Consider the following 23,286-nt stretch of genomic DNA (forward strand, 5'->3'; position numbering starts at 1 on the left):
GGCTGCCATCAACAAATTAACAAAGGATAAGTGCTGGCGAGAATGTGGAGAAAAGGGAACCCTAGTATACTGTTGGTGGGAATGCAGACTGGTGCAGCCACTATGGGAAATAGTATGGAGTTTCCTCAAAAAATTAAAAATGGAACTTCCATTTCACCCAGTGATCCCACTTCTAGGAATATATCCTAAGAATCCCAAAACACCAATTATAAATAATATATGCACCTCTATGTTCATAGCAGCATTATCTACAATAGCTAAAGTCTGGAAATGGCCCAGGTGATGAGTGAATAAAAAAGCTGTGGTACATTTACACCGTGAAATACTATGTGGCTGTAAAAAAGAAGGAACTCTTACCCTTTGCAACAGCGTCAATGGACTTGAAGAATATTATGCTAGGCATAATAAGCCAGTCAGAGAAAGACAAATACCATACAATCTCACTAATATGTGGAATCTAATGAACAAAATAAGCCGATGAACAAAATGGAACTATAAGCATGGATACATGGAACAGACTGGCCAGTGCCTGAGAGATAGGGGGTGGGTTTAATTGGATAAAGAAGGTGAAGGGATTAGCTAAAGAACATATATGCATACCTTATGGACAGGGACAATAGTGTGGTGAAGGCAAAAGGAGGTGGAGACAGGCAAAGGGAGGGGGAAGGGGGACACCAGCAATGTCAACATTAAAATTTTTTAATAAAAAAAAGGCTAACTACAATAAATTTAACCAAGAAGGTAAAAGATGTGTACTCAAAAAATTATGAGACAATGAAGAAACAAACTGAAAAAGATACAAATAAATGTAAGCATATACCATGCTCATGGATAGAAAGAATAAACATCACTAAAATGTCCATACTACCCAAAGCAACCTGGAGATTCAATGCAATCCCTATCAAAATACCAATAAAGTTTTTCATGGACCTAGAACAAATACTCCAAATATTTATATGGAACCACAAAAGACTTGAATAGCCACAGCAATCTTGAGAACAAAGTTGGAGGTTTCATACTACCTGATATCAAACTATACTACAATGTTATAGTAACCAAAACAGTATGATACCAGCATAAAAACAGACATATAGATCAACGGAACAGAACAGAGAGCCCAGAAATAAACCCTCGACTATATGTCTCATTAATCTATGACAAAGAAGGCAAAAACATACAACTCTATTTAATAAGTATGTTGGAAATTTTAAATAAATACATGCAAAAAAAAAAAAAAAAACCAACACTAGATGACCTTCTTACACTATATATAAGAATAAACTCAAAATAAATTAAAGATTTAAATGTTAGGTTCAAACCATAAAATTCCTAGGCAGTAAAATTTCTGAGATTTCTCTTAATATTTTTTCTGATATATCTCCTCAGGTAAGGGAAACAAACAAACAAACAAAAAACAAATGGGACTATATCAAACTAAAAAGTATTTGCGCAGCAAAATAAACCATCAACAAAATTAACAGACAACCTACTGAATGGAAGAAGATATTTGCCATTGATACATCCAATAAAGGGTAAATATCCAAAATTTATAAAGAACTCATATACTCGCCTTGGCCAGTTTGGCTCAATGGTTAGAGCGTCGGCCCAGGGACCAATATGTCACAGGTTCAATTTCAGTCAAGGGCATGAACCTCGGTTGAGGTATGTCCCGGGCCGTTTGGGGTCATGCAGGAGGCAACCAGTCGATGATGTGTCTTTCTCACGTAGATGTCTCTCTCTCTCTCCATCCTTCCCACTCTATCTGAAGATAAACAGAAAAATATCCTTGGGTGAGGATTAAAAAATAGAACTCAAACACTCAACACCCAAAATAGAAAGAATCCAATTAAAAAATGGGCAGAGAACCTGAATAGACACTTCTCCAAGTAGGACATACAGATGGCCAAATGACATATGAAAAGATGCTCAACATCACTAATCATCAGACAAATGCAAGTTAAAACCACAATGAGATATCACCTCACACCTGTCAGAACGGCTATCATCCAAATATCAACAAACAAGTGTTGGTGAGAATGTGGAGAAAAGAGAACCCTTGTGCACTGTTGGCAGGAATGCAAATTGATGCAGTTACTGTGGAAAACAGTTCAGAGGTAACTCAAAAATTAAAATGGAACTGAATTATTAGTGAAAACACTAATTCAAAAGAATATATGCACCCCTATGTTTACTGCAGTGTTATTTACAATAGTCAAGATTTGGAAGCAATGCAAATGTCCATCAGTAGAGGAGTGGATAAAAAAGCTGTGGTACATGAATTTACTATTCAATACTATTTGACCATAAAAAATAAGGAAATCTTACCCTCTGCAACTTCATGGATGGACCTGAGGAGTGTTATGCTCAGTGAAATAAGCCAGTCAGAGAACGACAAATACCATATGATCTCACTTATATGTGGAATCTAATGAACAAAATAAACTGACAAAATAGAAACAGAATCGTGGATACATGGAACAGACTGACAGCTGTCAGAGGGGAGGGTTTGGGGAGGGTGAATGATAAAGGTAAAGAGACTAAGCAAAAAATGACTCATAAAATTATTTAAAATAATCAAATAATGAAACTCATGATGAAATTGAATATTTATTTGAATTTCTTCTGGTAATAGCACTCAGCATATAAGAAAAACAAACCAAGCTGTAAGATTTTGTTTTTCAAAAATTGTAAAGTTGGGTTTTGTATTTAATGGCAACAAGAGGGACATCCATTTTAAAACTATCATTCAAAAAGTAGTATTTTAAGAAATATATACTATACCCTGGCCGGTTTGGCTCAGCGGTTGGAGCGTCGGCCCGCAGACCAGAGAAAGAAATATATACTATGATTTACATGATGTGTTTTATAGAATGGATACATATCTGAATGCCAATGGGAATATGGAAGAATTATATGCATTAAAACCATACTGGAAATGCAAATGTTCTTTTTTATAAAAAGTAGCTTGAAATAAAAAGGAACTTGCTAGTAAACTGAATAAATTTTCACACATGGGATTTTTGTTTCTTTTAAAAATCCCTACCCACCCCACCCCCACACACAAAAAAGTAGTCGATTTGAATAGTGCTATTACATGACAGGTCATTTCTGTACAACATGAAAGATAGTTACACAGTCAGTGGTCACTTTGTAAAGTGCATCTTTTGAAGACTTGTCTAGTAAAATTGCAATATCAAATACATAAAATACTTAACATAAGACATGCAATAACAAAGCTAAATCATTTAGTTTAAAGTTTTTAAAACTACTTTGAAAACTTTTGATTCACCAAAGAATAGAGATGTCAAAAACAGTAGCAGTCTCATTCTCCAACAGTATGCACTGTATGCTTTTTGTTATTTGGCAAATCTTTCGGAGTAGAACAAAATTAATGCAGTCTAAACAATATTTCTTCTGTCTGTCATTGTAATACGATTCCTCGGGCAGAACAGTTAGGTGCAGAGCAAGAATCAGATTTTTGGAAGTTTTGGTGCGTTAACCACAGGATTTGCCTCCTGTAAGTATCTCCGCCCTGCACTCTTGTAATCATAGGTGCAGCCATGAGTTTCTGCATAGCGATGAGATGCACAGAAGTTGTTTCCACATCTAAAGCACAAAAAAGTTTACATAAATAGTCACATTTTTATTAGAGGCTCATCTCTGGGAGAGCAGAGTGTGACTCCAGGTAGTCCAAAAGGAGTCCTTTGATTCTCTTGAGCAATCTCGTTATTGGCAGTTCCCTTCTTCTCGTAAACAAGGACAAGCACTCCCCACAGAACAAGCTAGCTGTCTACGAATGAGTTTATGATAAAGAGTCCATACAGAACAAAATGGGGTATAGACCTTTATGAAGTAGTAAAATTGCAAAAGCTGATAATCTGTCCACCATTTAAATACAGGAGAACTATGAATTTCTGAGAAATTCATCTAATAAAAAAATTAAATTATGTAAAACCTAACTAATATTTCTAGCAACAAGATAAGCTGTTTTCATTTGAATAAAATATACTCTATAAAGCATCAGTTATTTTTAATATCTAGCTCAACTTAAGGGCAGACACCAGCCTTGAAGCATATTAATCAATGCTAATGAAAGAAATAATGATGGGTGAAAAGAAATTCATTATTTTTCGTAAATACATTATTCATCTGTTTTGAAATAAAAGTGTAGCATATAATTGTTAAAATTTATACTACATTAACTTTAAATTTAGTCCTTTTTGTTGTTTAAAATAGAGTATTAGAGAAGGGTGTTCTTTCGAGCTATATTCAAACAAAAACAAGTACATTTATCATAAGACAAAGAAAGCGTACTCTCGTTGGTTTAAACCTCCTCAGTTAAAGGGCAGTGGAGGATCTCATGAGTCTTGAAATCCATGAGCTCTCTACTTGCTCTTTACTTCAGCCAATTAGGAGGAGTTAAACTGAGGGCTGCTATATAAACATTATGCTTATGATGTTATGAATAACCACCTTAAAGAACATTTTATATTGTGCCCCAAGCTGGGTCACCACAAAGAAAGCATATCAACTTTTCCAGCTAGCCAACCTGCCTGCATTCGTAGCTAGTAGCCAGGCCAGTTTTCTTCCCACAAAGAAAGCAATGCTTTGCCATTTTCTTCTTTACTTGAATAGGGGCTTGCACAGGTGGGAGGTGATGAGTAAATTCTCCTGTTTAGAGAAAGGACATTTTGATTAACACAGACATAAAATTCTAAATGTGAAATACTATTAAGCAAAATACAAAAAAAAAAATTTATTCCACAAAAATTTGTGTTATTTTTATATCTAAAATTATTTACAGAAGATGCAGTAGAGCTGTTATATGTTTAAGATGTGGTAGGTTTCAATTGTGACTCATATTTTTAGAATATTTGCACAATCGAACACATTACTGATTATTTCTAAGGGCAATCAGTACATACAAAGTGCATCAAACTTTGACAGTGAACCAAGAAAAATGTCTGATACAAAATCATATTTATGAGACCTCTTTGAGACAACATAACATGTAATATAATCACTGTTTTTACACCTAGAAGGAGCACCAATGTCATAAAATTGATCTTTTAGTTTTAATTATGCCATAGAAATTAAATTCCTCAAGCAAGTTCTTGCAAATTCTATACTACTGTAACTTGATTTTCACCTTAAAAATAAGAATGTATCACCCTGGCTGGTTTGGCTCAGCGGTTACAGCGTCGGCCTGCAGCCCAGAGAGAACTGGGTTCGGTTCCCACTAAGGGCACGTACCTCGGTTGCAGTTTGTCCTCGGCCCTGATTGGGTCGTGCGGGAGGCAGCCACTCGATGTGTCCCCTTCACGTCAATGTTTCTCTCTCTCTCTCTCTCTCTCTCTCTCTCTCTCTCTCCCTTTCCACTCTATCTGAACAAAAAAATGTCCTCAGGTGAGGATAAAAAAAAAAAGATGTATCTGTTATAAGAATGAATAAATCTATTTCTTTAATTACTAAGTGAAATGCTTTTAGAACTGAGCAAATTTCCAACAAAGTAGAGAGGCTCAAAGTCACTGTCCACATTGTTACAATAACATTGCAAGTACACCGGGCTTGGTGGCACTCAAAGTTCAAGAAGCAAGAGGCAAAGAAAACAAAAACAAGGGGAAGGAATGAGAAGAAAAACTGTTGAGTGTCAATGGTATGGGTTCCTGTTCTGTGCTACTGAGAAAGGTGTAGGGAGCCCGGGCTTAATGTCTGTCTGGCAGCTAAAAGTCTCTAGCGATTCCCCGAGTTCAAAGTGTTGGGTTTATAATATGCCTTTTGTTACAACCCAAACTGGATGCTGGATATACCAGCACAACAAAATTAAGTTTGCTCTATTATCAATATAAAATACAAAAATAAGAAAAAAGTCTTTGTCTAAAATATATTCCCAGATCTTGCCCCAAACTGGAAAAAAGGAAATTGAAGCAACTGGCTGAATGATTCCTAATAATGTTGGGCACCAGCTCAGTTAATATGCGCTTTCTTCTTCAAGTGCACTTAGCTATTAAGAATGTTATGGGATACATTCCACTTCTTAAAATAAAAATAAGATAAGCATTTTCACAAGACACAGAGGAAAGGCAGATACTACTGGATATCCTCTGGAAGCCTCATGTAATGGCAATTATTGCTGAAATTCAGGTTTAAAATATTCTTCCCTAAACAAAGTACAGCATCTTTCGATGATAATTTAGTTCAGTGTAGTATATTTTCATTTTTTTCTTTCCATAGGGGTGCTTAACTCAATATTTCCCAAACTTTTTTCATTCAAGAATATCAATCATCAACTCCTCTTTGAAGCCTTCTCTCAAATGTATGTTGAACATAAAAATTTTTTTAAAGTCAATAAAGTAATGTTGATATAAAATTTGTTTTTCAGAAAAAGATTAAATATATTTGAATTAACTCACTTGTTAATTTAAATATTTGCAGGTCGAATATTTTATCTAACACAATAATCTATAAAAATTCACCTAACAGAAAAGAACAGCCAACAAAGTAATAGAGTCATGTTCAAGACACAATTTTGGTAGTCATCTGCCTAAAAATGATAACTAAACTATGAAGATGAATAAAATTTATAAGGGAAACCCTATAGTGAAAAGCAAAGAGGACCAATAGAAGTACTTAGTAGGTCAATTAAATAAAATGTATACCAGCATTGTCACTGACTTCTGTAGGTAACTCAGGATGACACTGTTATTACTAAAAGGGAGCAGCAACAAGTCACACAGCTCTAGTCAGAGGAATCGCCCTGTAGGAAGCAGCAGCTGGTCTGAACTAAATGAAGTCAAACAAAGTGTATACCCGAGGGTAAGCAGAGGGCTGGTAAAACCAGTACAAAAGAAAAGAGAGGTTAAAATAAAAAATTTACAATGTGGCCCTGGCCGGTTTAGCTCAGCAGTCGGAGCATCGGCCTGTGGACCAGAGAGTCCCGGGTTCGGTTCCTACTAGGGGCACGTATCAATCAATCAATCAATGAATCAATCAATAAATTTACAATGTGTGATAGCCCAGAATGAGAGAGAGAAAAAGAGAGGGAGTTTGAGAAAAGACAAAAACAAAACCTATTTCAAGACGTATGGCCATCGCCCTGGCCAGTGTGGTTCAGTTGGCTGAGTGTCATGCAGTGCACAAAAAGGTTTCCAGTTCAATTGCTGGTCAGGGCACATGCCCAGGTTGTGGGTTTGGTCCCTGGTAGGGGGACCACGGGAGTCAACCAATCGACGTATCTCTCTTATATTGATCTTTCTCTCTCCCTCTTCCTTCCTCTTTCTCTAAAAAAACCCAATAAAAACATTTAAAAATAAAAGAAGAAGGATAGCCACAACTATCAAGGTGAAGCATCCACTGGAGTGAGGTTTTGGAGACCTTTGGTAACCTCAGCACAGTAGTTTCAGAGGCGCAGTGAGAAGCGAGGAAAACACTGAAGCCTAAATTCGAGTTAAGAGAGTAGAAATAAGTGAAACACACTTTCAAGAGGCTGAGCTGTGGGTTAGGACAGGACAGACTTGAATATGTGTCAAAGAGAAATAATTATAACATTAAAGGTGGATATATTACAGGAATCAAAACTGCGGTACTGGCATACAGTCAGCCATATAGATCACAACTAAAGAACCCAGAAATAAACCCTCACATATATGACCACATGATTTTGACAAGCGTGCCAAGACCATTTAATGGGAAAAAAACAGTCTTTTAAATTTAACAAATGGTTCTGGTAAAAGTTAATGTATATATGGAAACAAAATAAATCAGACCCATACATTATACCATATATAAAAATTTATTCAAAATATTGAAGACCAGAATGTAAGACTTAAGTCTATAAAATTCCTAGAAGAAAATATAGGTGAAAGTCTTCCTGACACTGGATTTGGCAATGATTTATTGGACATGATACCAAAGACACCGACAACAAAGAAAAAATAGAATTGGACTTCATGAAAATTAAAAACTATTGTACATCAAAACATCACTATCAACAGAGTAAAAAGGCAACCTACAGAATGGGAGAGAATATATACAAATAATTTATTTGATAGAGGATTAATATACAGAATATACAGAGGACAACTAAAACTTAACAATAAAAAACAAGCAACCCAATTCAAAAGTGGACAAGGGATTTGAACAAACATTTCTCCAAAGAAGATATACTAATAATTAAGTACACAACAAGATACTCAATATCACTAATCATCAGTAAAATGCAAATCAAAATCACAATGAGATACTACCTCACACCTGTTAGGATATCCACTACAAAAATAAAAAAAGAAAGAAAGAAAAGAAGGGAAGAAGAGAGGGAGGGAGGAAGGAAGGAAGGAAATAACAAGTATTGGTGAGAATGTGAAGAAATTGAAAAACTTGTACATTGTTGGTGGGAATGCAACATGGTACAGCCACTATGGAAAACAGTGCCCTGGCCAGTTTGGCTCAGCGGTTGAGCATCGACCTGCGGACCAGAGAGTCCCGGGTTTGGTTCCCACTAGGGGCACGTACCACAAAATAAATAAATAAATAAATAAATAAATAAATAAATAAATAAATAAATAAATAAATAAAACAGTATGACGGGCAACCACGATTATACACAGAAAAGTCATCATTTAGAATAAAGGACAGATCAAGAGCTTCAAAGATAAGAAAAATCTAAAGGAGTTCATCACTACCAAACTAGTATTATAAAAAATGACAGAGACTTCTTTAAAAAGATAAAAACATGGATAAAATGGCAGTAACTACACACCTATCAACAATAATTTTTAATGCAAATGGATTAAATGTTACAATCAAAAGACAAAGGGTGGCTACATGGATAAGAAAACAAGACTCTTACATATTCTATTTGACAAGAGACTCAATTCAGATGGAAAGACACACACAGACTGAAAATAAAGGGATGGGAAAAGATATTTCATGAAAATGGAAACAAATGAAAAAGCTGGGGTAGCAATCCCTTATACCAAACAAAACAGACTTTAAAACATAAGAAGAGCCCTGGCCGGTTTGGCTCAGCGGTTAGAGTGTCGGCCTGCGGTCCCGAGAGACCCAGGTTCAGTTCCCGCTAAGGGCATGCACTTTGGTTGCAGTTTGTCCCCGGCCCTGGTTGGTCGTGCGGGTGGCAGCCACTCAATGTGTCCCTTTCACATCAATGTTTCTCTCTATCTCTCTCTTTCTCTTCTTCTTCTCTCTCCCTCCCACTCTACCTGAACAAAAAAAAATAAAATAAAATAAAACATAACAAGAGAAAAATGGGACCCAGCCATTCCACTTCTGTGTATCTATCCAAAGAAACCCAAGACACTAATTTGAAACGACATATGCATCCATATGTTCATTGAAGCATTATTTACAATAGCCAAGATATGGGAACAACCTTAGTGTCCATCAATGGATGAATGGATAAAAAAGTGATGCATATATACAATGGAATATCACTCTGTGACTCAAAAAAAAAAAAGAAAAGAAAAGAAATCATGCCATCCGAAACAATGAGAATAGACACAGAGGGTACTGTGAAGAGTGAAATAAGTCAAACAAAGACAAAAACCATAAGATTTCACTTATATATGCAATCTACAAAACTAATAATAAACAAACAAAACAGAAAACAGACTCGTAGAAACAGAACAAATTTTGATGGCTGCAAGATGGAAGGAAGGTTGGGTGGAATGGGTGACAAGGGAGAAGGGATTAAGAAGTACAAACTGAATGAAAGGTAAGAAAAGCAGATCCAAACTGAAGCTGAGTTCACATTCCTAATGGTGAACCAGAGGGGCTCTGGACAATTAAAAAGTTGCTTAAATTAGGGGGTTCAAGATGGCAGTGGTGTAGGTGGGAGTTATACTCACCTCCTCCTAGGACCATACCAGGGTATCAAAAAAATACAGAACAATCAACCTGAATAACAACCTGAAGACTTGCTGAACAGAAGTCTTATAACTAAGGATTTACAGAAGAACTTGCATCAAGACCAGAACGATGGGCAGAGATGCACAAGTGGCTGTCTCACACCCATGTGCAGTGGGAGACAAACCAGAAAGACATCTCACCTGAGGACATTCCCCCAGAGTAGTGAGGGACCTCAGTCCCAAGCCAGGTTCCCTATCCCAGAGCACCTAGAGCCAGGAAGAGGAACCCACACAATATCTGGCTGTGAAAGTCAGTGGGGACTCCACCCACCCTGCCCAGTGCACTCTACTGGCTTCATCCTGATGACTCCCTGAGACCCCACCACACCACAAAGGCCTATTGATCTCAGATGGGTGCCAAATGGCCTTGGTGTATACTGAGGCTTTTGCTGAACTGCCCCAAACCCAGCAATGGAACCAAGTTTAACTCTGTTATCAACCTGGTGAACACCCCTCACCCCTACCTGCTGAATCATTGAGAGCCTATCTCACACAACTTACGCACGGCCAGAGGCTCCTCCTCCAAACTCTGAGCCTAATGGGCATCCAGCAAGCACAGGTGGATTTCAGGATGCCTTGGGCCTTTTGCTGACCCGCCTCCAGAGTCAGAGCTGGTAGAAGCCAGCCTTGATACATAGCTGCCCCTTCCACATGCACCCAGGCCCAGCAGAGGTGGCCACAAACTGTGGATTACTTGGTAGCTCCACACAGGTACCCCAGGGCTGGTCACAGGCAGTATCTGACATTGTGTTGTGCTGGAGTCCCTCTTAAAAGTCCCCAGAACCAACACACTCAGTGGCAGGCTTCGGACCACACCAAAGTACAACCCAATTAGCTTCACAAGTGGCACATCCACAGGAGATCTTAGCAGGCACCAGGCACTGCTGGGCCAATTCTGCTCTGTGGAGTCAGCTGCCAACAGCAGCTTGAACACTGTTGTTGGGAGTCGATCCTCATAGTCAGCCAGCCTGACAGTCAATTCCACCCATAGACAGGCCAACTGCAATAAACATACAATTACAACAAGAGGGTTCACAATCCCACACAAGAAACATTCCTAGAGCACCCCGCTCAGGTGATCAGGGGGATTATACCTCTGAGCCCCAGAAGACACATACCACATAAGGCCACCATACCAAGATGGGGAGTCACAGCAGATCTACCTAATGCACAGAAACAAATACTAGAGGCAGCCAAAATGGAGAGCAAAGAAACATGCCCCAAATGAAAGAACAAAAGAAATCCCCCAGAAAAACCAAGCTAACAGATGCAGAGTTCAAAAAAAGGTTATAAGGATGCTCAAGAAAGTTAGGGGAAGAATGGATGAACTCAGTAAGAACTTAAAGAGAGAGTAAGCATAAAAAAAGGACATATTACCATTAAAAAAAAAAGTCAGAAATAAAGAATACATTATCTGAAATGGATAATACACTATAAAATCAACACCCAGTTAGATGAAGCAGAGGATCAAATCTAGGTAGCAGAAAACATCCAAGCAGAGCTAAAAGAATAAAATAATAAAAAAATAAAATAAAATAAAATAAATAAATAAAATAAAATAAATAAAATAAAATAAAATGGGATCTCTGAGACATCATCAAGGGAAGATGAGCCCACAGAGCATCTAGTAATGAAAATCTGTGGGAAAAGAGTCCGCGTGGGACAAAAAGGAGTCTGCTAGAGACCCAGATGCCACCTTCCCAGGGTCAAGCACTCCTACTGTTGCAGCACCAGCCTAGAGAGTGCACTCCCGGTCCTCCAGCTATTGGGACAAGCACACTGCCACGATCAGGTTCTGCAGATGGGTCTGTGGGATGCACCCGGTGGGGACATTTGAGGATCTCTTTTTCTGGAGAAGTTCTTGGCAGAGACTGAGATAGTGATTGAACTGTGTAGCTTTAAAAAGGTGACCATGTCTCCCTACCTCAAGCACACAGCTGGCACACCCCTCCCCACCTGCTGAGTCCCTGGGCCTACTCTACGACTCTGTGGCCCTGCCATGCTAACTTCAGTCTCAGAGGGGGATCAAAGGGCCTTGCAGAGATGGGACTTTAAAAGTGTCTCCTGGGGAGGCTTTTGTTCAGGAAATATTAGGGATGGTGCTGGGCTGTGCGGCCACATCGCTGGGTGCAGGGAACTCCTATCTCCCTTGCGAGCTAAGCCCACCCTATCACAAGAGGGGGAAGACATGCCTGTGATCTTCCTACAGGCTTGCTAGCAACACCCCAAATAGGAGACTGGATCAGCCCTCCCAAGTCCTGGTGGCCCCATCCCACTGAGCTCAGTTCCGTGGGAAGAAAAGTATACTGCTCAGAGCTGGGACATTCAGAGTGTGCCTCCCTTAAAAGCTATTGTCTGGGACTAGGATGAAGTCCTTGACCCATCTGTTGAGTGACTTTTGACCTGCTCCCTCGAGCCCTGGTGGCTATGCCCTGTTGAGCCTGTTCTTGCAGAGGGGATGACTGGCTGCACTCACCTGAAACTGTGGCTTGCTACTCCTGAGAGAGCTGAATTTGGAGACTCTGGCAGAGACTTTGTGGTTTGGCTTTAGAGTAGGAGCCACTCTCATGGAGTACCTGACTGTGTGGCCCCCAAGAAAAGAACCCACTAGCCCTGTTCTCCTGACCCCAGATGCACCACCCTACCAAGCTTGTGACCTGTGGAAGGGTCTGTGGGTCACAGCCAGCCTGGGTCCACTCTAAAATTTTTCTTCAGAAAGGTCTGAAGGAAGGCCAGGCAACCTCTAGGGGAGGCAAAGTAGCAGATAAGTAGAGGCAGACCTCAGGGAACCTAAGACCTTTTATAGATCTGCCCCTGGCTCTAAGCTGGAGGAAGATGACCCTTGTACACAGATTGGTGCCTCCAAGCACACCCAGGGGCCAGTAGATGCAGACACAAACAGTAAATAGTGTGGGAGCTCCAAACTGGTAGGCCAAGGCCAGTTACACACAACATCTGGCATTGACCTGTACCTGAACCCTGCCCAAAGGGACTCAGAACCAACACAACCAGTGGTGGGCTTCAGATAATACCAGAGCTTCATCCAACTAGTCACACAAGCAGCACACCCACAGGGCGATTGTGGCAGGCACCAGACCCTGCTGGAAACAGCTTCACTTCAGGGGGCAGACCCTGTACAACAACTCATACATGGGGATTGAGATTTACCCCAATAGTCACCACCCTGAAGGATTAACTCCACACAAGAAAGAACCAAAAGAATTCAAGACTCAACTGCAATAGGAGGGTGTACATAAACAACAAGAAACATTCCTGGAGCCCAGGTGATATGGAAGGTTATTCCACTGAGCCCAACAAAACACCTACATCATACAGCCATCATTAGAGTTTTGGAGTCATAGCAGATCTACCTAATCCACAGAGACACAATGGGGAGACAAAGAAATATGCCCCAAATGAAAGAACAAGAGAAATCCCCAGAAAATTAGACACAACCAAGACACCAGATGCAGAGTCTAAAACAATGGTTATAAGGATGCTCAAGGACCTTAACGGAAGAATGGATGGTTTCAATGAGAACTTAAACCATTAAAAAGGGCATAGAAACCATTCAAAAAATCAACCAAAATAAAAAAATACAAGATCTAAAATACACAAGAAGGAATTCAATATCAGGTTAGATGAAATAGATGATCAAATCAGTGATTTAGAGGACAAGATAACAATAAGAACCCAAGCAGAACATCAAAAAGAAAAAAGAGAATTACAAAAAAATGAGGAGAATCTAAGGGACCTCTAGGACAACATCTAGTGTAACAACGTTCATATTATAGGGGTACCAGAAGGAGAAGAGAGTAAGCAAGGAATCGAGAAATTGTTTGAAGAAATAATGGCTGAAAAATTCCCTAACCTGGTGAAAGAAAAAGTCATCCAAGTTTAGGAAGCACAGAGAGTCCCAATCAAGATAAACACAAAGAAACCTACAGCAAAATACATCATAATTAAAATGGGAAAGGTTAAGAAAAAGAGGGAATCTTAAAAGCAGCAAGGGAGAGACAGTTACCTACAAGGGAGTTCCCATACGGCTGTCAGTTGATTTCTCAACAGAAACACTCAGGCCTGAAGGGATAGGCAAAAAATATTCAAAGTGATGAAAACCAAGGACCCACAACCAAGATTACTCTATCCACAAAGGCTATCATTTAAAATTGAATGCAGAAGAAAGAGCTTCCCCGACCAAAACAAAAGGAAAGATAAATGAGTTCATTATCTTCAAATCATCATTGCAAAAAATGTTAAAGGGCCTGCTTTTAGAAGAAGAAGAAAAAGAGTGGGGAACATAGGTATAAATAATAATATGGTAATAAATACCTATCAATAATAACCTTAAATGTAAATGGATTAAATGACCCAATCAAAAGACATAGGGTAGCAGAAGGGATAAGAAAACATGACCCAATTATACACTGTCTACAAGAGATCCACCTCAAAACAAAAGATACACATACAGACTGCAAGTGAAGGGTTGGAAAAAAAATATTCCGTGAAAACAGAAACAAAAAAAAGCTAAGGTAACAATACCTGTATCAGACAAAATATACTTCAAACAAAGGCCATCACAAGAGACAAAGAAGGTCACTGCATATACTAAAAGGATTGAGCAAACAAGAGGATATAACCCTTGTAAACATGCATGCACCCAACAAAGGAGAACCTCGACAGCAATACAGTCATAGTAGGGGATTTTAATACCCCATTGACATCAATGGACAGATCTTCCAGACAATAAACCAACAAGGCAACAGCAACCTTAAACAACACACTGGATCAGGTGGATCTAATTAATATTTACAGAACATTTCATCACAAAGCAGCAGAATATACATTCTTCTCAAGTGCACATGAAACATACTCAAAGACAGACCACATGTTAGGACATCAAGTCTTAACAAATTCAAAAAGATTGAAATTATGTCAAGCGTCTTCTCTGACCACAATAGTATAAAACTAGAAATCAACTACAATGGAAAAAAATAGGAAAAAATTCAAACACATGTACATTAAATAGCTTTTTATTAAACAATAAATTGGTTAACAATGAGATCAATGGAGAAATAAAAAATTATTTGGAAACAAATGAAAATAAACACACAACAACCCCAAATCTATGGGACACAGCATTATAGTACTACTCCAAGAAGCAAAAAAAATCTCAAACAATCTAACTCTACACCTAAAAGAAACAGAAAAAGAATAAGGAACAAAGTAGAAGGAAATAATTAAGATCAGAGTGGAAATAATAATAGAGAGACTAAATAAAAACAATACAAAGATCAATGAAACCAAGACCTATCTCATTAAAATATAAACAAAATTGATGAATCTTTAACCAGACTCAAGAAAAAGAGAGAGGACCCAAATAAATAAAATCAGAAATGAAAATGAAAAGTAACTGACGCCACAGAAATACAAAGGACTGTAAGAAAATACTATGAACAAATACATACCAACAAATTGGACAACCGGGGTGAAATGAATAAATTCCTACAAACATATAATCTTTCAAAACTGAATCAGGAAGAATCATAAAACCTGAATAGGCTGATTACAACTAATGAAATAAAAGCAATAATAACAACAACAACAACAAAACAACACAACAACAACAAAAAAAACCTCCCAGCAAACAAAAGTCATGCACCAGATAGCTTCATAGGCGAATTTTATCAAACACCCATGGAACACCTATCCTTCTCAAACTATTCCAAAAAATTCAAGAGGAGGGAAGACTTCCAAGATCTATTTACAAGGCCAGCATTACCCTGATTCCAAAACCAGATAAAGACACTACGAAGAAAGAAAATTATAGGCCAATATCCCTAATGAACATAGATGCTAAAATCCTCAACAAAATATTAGCAAACCAGATCCAGCAATACATTTAAAAGATCATACACCAGGATTAATTGGGATTTATTCCAGGGATGCTAGGTTGATACAATGTTCACAAATCAATAAACATATGTTATATAAACAAAACAAAGCATAACAATCATATGATGATATCAATAGATGCAGAAAAAGCATTCTATAAAATCCAGTACCCACTTACAATAAAAACTCAGCACAGTGGGAATACAGGAATCACATGTCAACATAATGATGGCCATTTATGACAAACCTAACACAGAGATATCTGCTTTCACCACTCTTATTCAACATAGTACTGGAAACACTAGCCATAACAATTACACAAGAAAAAGAAATAAAAACATCCACATTGGAAAGGAGGAAGTAAAACTGTCATTATTTGCAGATGACATGATATTGTATACAGAAAATCCTGAAGATTCCACCAAAATACTACTAGATCAATAAATTCATAAAATTAGCAGCATACAAAATTAACAGACAGAAGTCAGTGACATTTTTATACACCAATAATGAACTATCAGAAAGAAAAATTAAGAAACAATCCCATCTGCTATTGTAACAATAAAAACAAGGTATCTAGGAGTACATTTAAGAAAGGACGTAAAAGACCTGCACTCAAAAAAGTATAAAATACTGAAGAAAGAAATTAAGGGAGATACAAAGAAGTGAAAGCATGTACTATATTCAAGGATTGGAAAAATTAACATCATAAAATGTCCATATTACCCAAAGCAATCTACAGATTCAACACAATTCTTATTAAAATACCAATGGACATATCTCACAGATCTAGAACAAATATTCCAAAAATTTACATGGAACCACAAAGGACTCCAAATAGCTTCAGCAATCTGAAGAAAGAATACAGTTGGAGGTATCACACTACCTGATATCAAACTATACTACAAGGCCATAGTAATAAAAATAGCATGGTATTGGCACAAGAACAGAAATATAGATCAATGGAATAGAATAGAGAGCACAAAAATAAAACTACGCTTTTATGGTCAATTAATATTTGACTAAGGAGGCAAGAATATACAATGGAGTATAGGCAGTCTCCTCAATAAATGGTGTTGGAAAATTGGACAGATACATGCAAAAAAATAAAACTAGACTACCAACTTACACCATACACAAGAATAAACTCAAATTGAATAAAGACTTAAATGTAAGTATTTCATTTCGCTTTAATGAAACCATAAAAATCCTAGAAAATATAGGCAGGAAAAATTTCAGACATTGCTCACAGCAGTATTTTTCCAGATATATCTCCTCAGGCAAGGGAAACATAGAAAAAAATAAACAAATTGGACTACATCAAACTGAAAAACTTTCATACAGCAAAAGAAACCACCTGCCATTTGACACAGTGATCCCAGTTCTAAGAATATATCCTAAGACACCCGAAAGACTAATCAGAAGGCATATAAGCACCCCTATGTTCAGAGCAGTGTTATATGCAATAGCTAAGGTCTGGAAACAGCCCAAGTGTCCGTCAGTAGATAAATGGATAAAAAAAGCTGAGATACATTTACACAATGAAATACTATACAGCTGTAAGAACAAAAGATCTCTTGCCCTTTGAAATGACATGGAGGGACCTGGAATCATGCTAAGCAAAATAAGCCAGCTTCAGGGAAAGACAAGTATCACATGATCTCACTTATTTGTGGAATATAATAACAAAATAAGTTAACAAACAGAATAGAGCCAGAAACATGGAAGCAGGGAACAGAATGACAAACCTCAGAGGGAAGTGGGGTGGGGGCCAGGAAGATATAAACCAAAGAACTGATATGCATATATATATAACCAACGGACTCAGACAACAGTGTGGTGAAGGCAGGGATGGGGGATAGGAAGTGGGGAGGAGGGTGTCAATGGGGGAAAAAGGAGGGACATCTATAATACTTTCAATAATAAAGATAAATTAAGCCTGGCTGATGTGGCTCAGTGGATGGAGCATCATCCCATGGACTGAGAGGACCCAGTTGGATTACCGGTTGGGGCACATGCCCAGGTTTCTGGCTCAATTCCCAGTAAGGGGCATGCAAGAGATGGCCAATCAATGTTTCTCTCTCGCGCCAATATTTCTCTCTCTCTCCCCGTAAAAAATCAATAAAACATTTTTTTAAAAGATAAATTTAAAAAACAAAGAAAAAAGGAAAGAAACCAACATCCAAATGAAAAGGGAACCCACTGAATGTCAACAAATCAGCAAACAAGTGTAGAGAGGATGTAGGGAATAGAGAACCATCATGCACTATTGATGGGAATGCAGACCGTGCAGCCACTGTGGAAAACAGCATGGAATTTCCTCAAAAAATTAAAAATGGGACTTCCCTTTGACACAGGAGTCACACTTCTGGGAATATATCCAAGGAAATCCAAAACACTAACTTGAAAGAATATATGCCTCCCTATGTTCATTGCAGCATTATTTACAATAGGCAAGATTGGAAACAGCTCAAGTGCCCATCAGTAGATGAGTGGATAAAAAAGCTATGGTACATTTACACAACGGAATACTACTCAGCCAAAAACAAAAACAAAAGAAGAAATCTTACCTTTTGCAGTAGCATGGATGAACCTGGAGTTTATTATGCTAAGTGAAATAAGCGAGTCATAGAAAGACAAATATCTTATGATCTCATTCACATGTACAATCTAGTGAACAAACTAAACTGATAAACAATATAGAAACAGAGGCATGGATACATGGAACAGACTAACAGCTGTCATAGAGGAGGGAGGTTGGAGTGTGGATAAAAGAAGGTGAAAGGATTAAGCAAAAAATAAATAAATAAATAAATAAATAAATATATATATATATATATATCTCACACACATAGATACAGACAACAGTGTTGTGATCGCCAGAGGTAAAGGGGTTAGATATTGGATGGTAGGTGGTGGTGGGCAAAGGGGCAGAGGGGCACGGGGACAGAAAGACTTTGTTTTGGGTGATGGATGCACGATGCAGTATGCAGATGATGTTTTGTTCAGTTGTACACTTGAAATCCATATGATTTTGTGAACCAGTGGCACCCAATAAATTAAATTAAAGAAATACTACCAAGAAAAAAGAAAGACTTCTGTAAGGAGAAAAAGAAAAAGAGGAAAGAAACATAATTATGAAAAATAAAATGGCAATAAATACATACCTATCAATGATCACTTTAAGTGTAAATGGATTAAATACTCCAATCAAAACTCATAGGGTAACTGAATGGATAAGAAAACAAGACTCATATATGTTTCTACAAGAGACCCACTTCAGAACAAAAGACACACAGACGGATAGTAAAGGGATGAAAAAATATTTCATGTAAACAGGAAATAAAATAAAATTAGGGTAGCAATATTTATATCAGACAAAATAGACTTTAAAACAAAGGCTATAACAAGACAAAGAAGGTAGTTACAAAAAGATAAAGAGATCAACCCAATAAGAGGACATAATTCTTGTAAACAATAATGCACCTCAAATATGAACCCCTAAACATACAAAGCAAATATTGATAGACGGAAAGGGAGAGAGCAATAGTAATACAGTCACAGTAGGGGATTTCCAAGGGTGAAAAATCAACAAGAAAACAGCAGCCTTAAATGACACATTAGACCAGATGGATTTAATGGATATATTCAGAGCATTATACCCTAAAACTGCAGTATATACATTTTTTTAAGTGCAAATGGAACATTTTCAAGAATAAACCACATATTAGGCAACAAAAAAATATCAATTTAAGTATCATCTCTGACCACAGTAGTATGAAACTAGAAATCAATTACATGAAAACACTGAAACACACACAAACACATGGGGGCTAAACAACATGTTACAAAACAACCAATGGGTTAACAAAGAGATCAAGAAAGAATCAAAAGATACCTTCAGAAAAATCAAAATAAAAACACAACAACCAAAAATCTATGTGACACAGCAAAAGCAGTTCAAGCAGTTCTAAGAGAAGCATAGCAATATAGGCCTACCTCAAGAAACAGAAAAACCTCAAATTAACAATATAATTTTTCACGTAAAGGAACTGCAAAAAGAACAAAGCCCAAAGTAAATAGGAGGAAGGTAATAATTAAGATCAGAGTGGAAATAAATAAAATAGAATTTAAAAAAATAAATCAATGAAACCAAGAACTGATTCTTTGAAAAGATAAACAAGATTGATAAACCTTTAACCAGACTCATCAAGAAAAAAAGAGAGAGGACCCAAATAAATAAATCCAAAATGAGAAAGGAGAAGTAACAACTGACACCACAGAAATACAAAAGATTATGAGACAATACTACAAATAATTATATGCCAACAAATTGAAAAATCTGGAAAAAATTGATAAATTACTAAAACAAACAAGTTTCCAAGACTGAATCAAGAGAAGTAAGAAAATCTGAACTGACCAATGAAATTGAAGCAGTAATCAAAAAAACTCTCAACAAACAAAAATCTGGGACTGCATACTTCACAGGTGAATTTTACCAAACATTCAAAGAACTAACACCTATCCTTCTCAAACTATTCCAAGAAAAAAAATACAGGATAAAGGCAGACTCCTAAGCTCATTTCACAAGGCCAGCATTATCCTGATTCCAACAGCAGATAAATATACTACAAAAATAAAACAAACAAAATATATATACACATATGTGTATATATGTATATATATATGCAACAATAGACCCAATTAATGTAGCTGCAAAAATGTTCAACAAATTAGCAAGCCAATTCACCAATACATGAAAAAGATCATACACCATGATCAAGAGGGACTTATTCCTGGGATGCAAAATTGGTATAGTATCTGCTATTAACCTTTTACAACAGCATGGATGCTAACAGTAAGTCAGACAGAGAAAGACAAATACTGTATGATTTCACTTATAGTAGAATCTAAGGAACAAAATAAATGGTTTGACCGGTGTGGCTCAGTGGTTGAGTGTCAACCCATGTACCAGGAGGTCACTGGTTCAGTTCCCAGTCAGGGCACAAACCCAGGTAGTGGGCCCGGTCCCCAGTGGGGAACAGGCAGGAGGCAGCCAGTCGATGTTCTCTCTCATCGATGTTTCTATCTCTCTTTCCCTCTCATTTCCTCTCTAAGATCAATAAAGGAAAAACATGTTTTTAAAAAGAACAAAATAAATGAACAAGCAAAATAGAAACAGACTCATAGATACAAAGAACAGATTGATAGTGATGGTTGCCAAGGGAATAGTGAAATTGAGGGGTTGGGTAAAAAGGTGAAGGGATTAAGAAGTATAAAATGGGCCCTAGCCAGTGTGACTCAGATGGTTGGAGCATCATCCCATACACCAAAAGTTTGCAGGTTCGATTCCCAGTCAGGATACTACCTAGGTTGTGAGTTCGATCACTGGTTGGGGCACATATGGGAGGCAACCAATCAATGTTTTGTTTTCTTTTCTTTTTCTCTCTCTCTGTCTCCCTTCCCCTCTCTGTAAAATCAATAAGAATGTCCTCAGGTGAGGATTAAAAAAAAAGAAGAAGAAGTTCAAATTGGTAGTTATAGAATAGTCACTGGGTTTAAATTACAGCACAGGGAATAGGGTCAATAATATTGTAATAACTATGTATGGGACCAAGTGGGTACTTGAAATATCAGGGAACCCCTATGTAAAGAATTTGACTGTCTAACCACTATGTTGTACACCTGAAACTAATAATACTAGATGAAAACTGTAATTTAAAAATAAAAGTTTTTTTAAATAATTTAAAAGAAGTACAAATTGGTAGTTACAAAATGGTTACAGGGTTGTAAAGTATAGAAAAGGGAATATAGTCAATAATATTGTAATAACTATTTATGGTGTAAGATGGGTACTAGATTAATCAGGGTGGTCACTTCCTAATTTATATAAATGTCTAATCACTATGTTGTATACCTGAAACTAATATAATATTGTACGTTAGCTATAATTTAAGAATAAAATAAGTACTTATAAAAAAGAAAGAAAACAGTTTGGCGGTTCCTCAAAAAATTAAATATAGAATTACCACAAGATCCAGCAATTCCATTTCTATGTATATGCTCAAAGGAATTGAAAGCAGGGCCTCAAAAGGATATTTGTATACACATGTTCATAGCAGCATTATTCACAGTAGCTAAAATGTGAAAGCAACACGTGTCCATCCACAGATGCACAGATAAGCAAAACGTTTTATATACACCCAATGGAAAATTATTCAGCCTTAAAAAGTATGGAGATTCTGACACACGCTTCAACACAGATGAACCTTGACATTATGCTAAGTGAAGTAAGCCAGATACAAAATGAAAACTACTGTATGATTTCACTTACAATGAGGTAGTTACAGTAGTTAAAAGTATAAAGTACAAAGGGGGTTTCCAGGGCTGGGTAAGGGGGAAAATGAGGAGATAGTGTTTAATGAGTCTAGTGTTTCAGTTTTTCAGGATGAAAAGAGTTCTGAGGGGGATGGTGGCAGTGGTTGCCCAGCACTGTGAGTGTGCTTAATGCCGCTGAGTTATACATTTAAAATGATTACAACAGTAAATTTTGTCATGTGTATTTTACAATAAAAAAATTATAAAAAAATAAGTGAATAGCCCTGGCCAGTTTGGCTCAGTGGTCCAGAGAGACCGGGTTTGGTTCCCGCTAAGGGCACGTACCTCCGTTGCAGTTTGTCCCCGGCCCAAGTTGGTCGTGCGGGTGGCAGCCACTCCATGTGTCCCTTTCACATCGATGTTTCCCTCTCTCTCTCTTCCTCTCTCTCCCTCCCACTCTGTCTGTACAAAAAATGGAAAAATGTCCTCGGATGAGGAAATAATAAAGTGTTACTGGCATAAGGGAGTGCTAATGTTACAGTCAGATCTGCTACTATTCCTTGGAGAGGGCTGATCCTAGAAATGGGGCTTTTCTTTTATCCAGAAATAACCAGTTCATCAAAAGGAACTCTTACTATCATCCTTTTTGTTGTTGTTGTTAGTCCTCACCCGAATATACTTTTTCCACTGATTTTTAGAGAGTGGAAGGAAGGGAGGGAGGGGGAGAGAGAGAAACATCAACGTGAAAGAGACCTGCAACCCAGGTACGAGTCCTTGACCGGGAATCAAACCAGGGTCCCCACAACCCTTTGGTGCACGGGCCAAACTCTAATCACTGACCCGCAGTGGCCAGGGCCTAACTACCATCCTTGATACTGGATCATGATGTTAAGAAACAATTTTCTAGGGTACTTGCCAAAACCCGTCTAGCAGCCCAGCATGGCTCTAGAGTGGCCAGACTGGGAGCACTGGGAACTACATGTTAATTTTTCATTCATCTTATCTTTTCAGACAACAGAGATCTAAATGTCATTTTAGTTTTATTCTTCAAAAAATTTTTTTCCTTTATTGATTTGAGAGAGAGAAGAAGTGAGAGGGAGAGATAGAAACATCAATGAGAGAGAACATCGACTGGCAACCTCCTGCGTGT

The 23,286-nt window shown here is 37.6% G+C and overlaps 1 protein-coding gene across 1 annotated transcript in view; it reads right to left on the reverse strand.

The window, feature by feature from the left end:
- Positions 1-3,323: 3,323 nt before the first annotated feature.
- ZFAND4 (zinc finger AN1-type containing 4) overlaps positions 3,324-23,286 on the reverse strand; it is a 98,322-nt gene continuing 78,359 nt past the window's right edge. The window contains exons 8-9 of the mRNA XM_036265423.1: positions 4,554-4,671; positions 3,324-3,606 (exon numbers count right to left, since the gene is read on the reverse strand). Coding sequence (XP_036121316.1) covers positions 3,471-3,606; positions 4,554-4,671 — 254 coding nt within the window. The 3' untranslated portion in view covers positions 3,324-3,470. The remainder of the gene's footprint in view (positions 3,607-4,553; positions 4,672-23,286) is intronic.

Source organism: Molossus molossus, unplaced genomic scaffold (assembly GCF_014108415.1).
Source record: "Molossus molossus isolate mMolMol1 unplaced genomic scaffold, mMolMol1.p scaffold_m16_p_17, whole genome shotgun sequence".
Taxonomy (NCBI): Eukaryota; Metazoa; Chordata; class Mammalia; order Chiroptera; family Molossidae; genus Molossus; species Molossus molossus.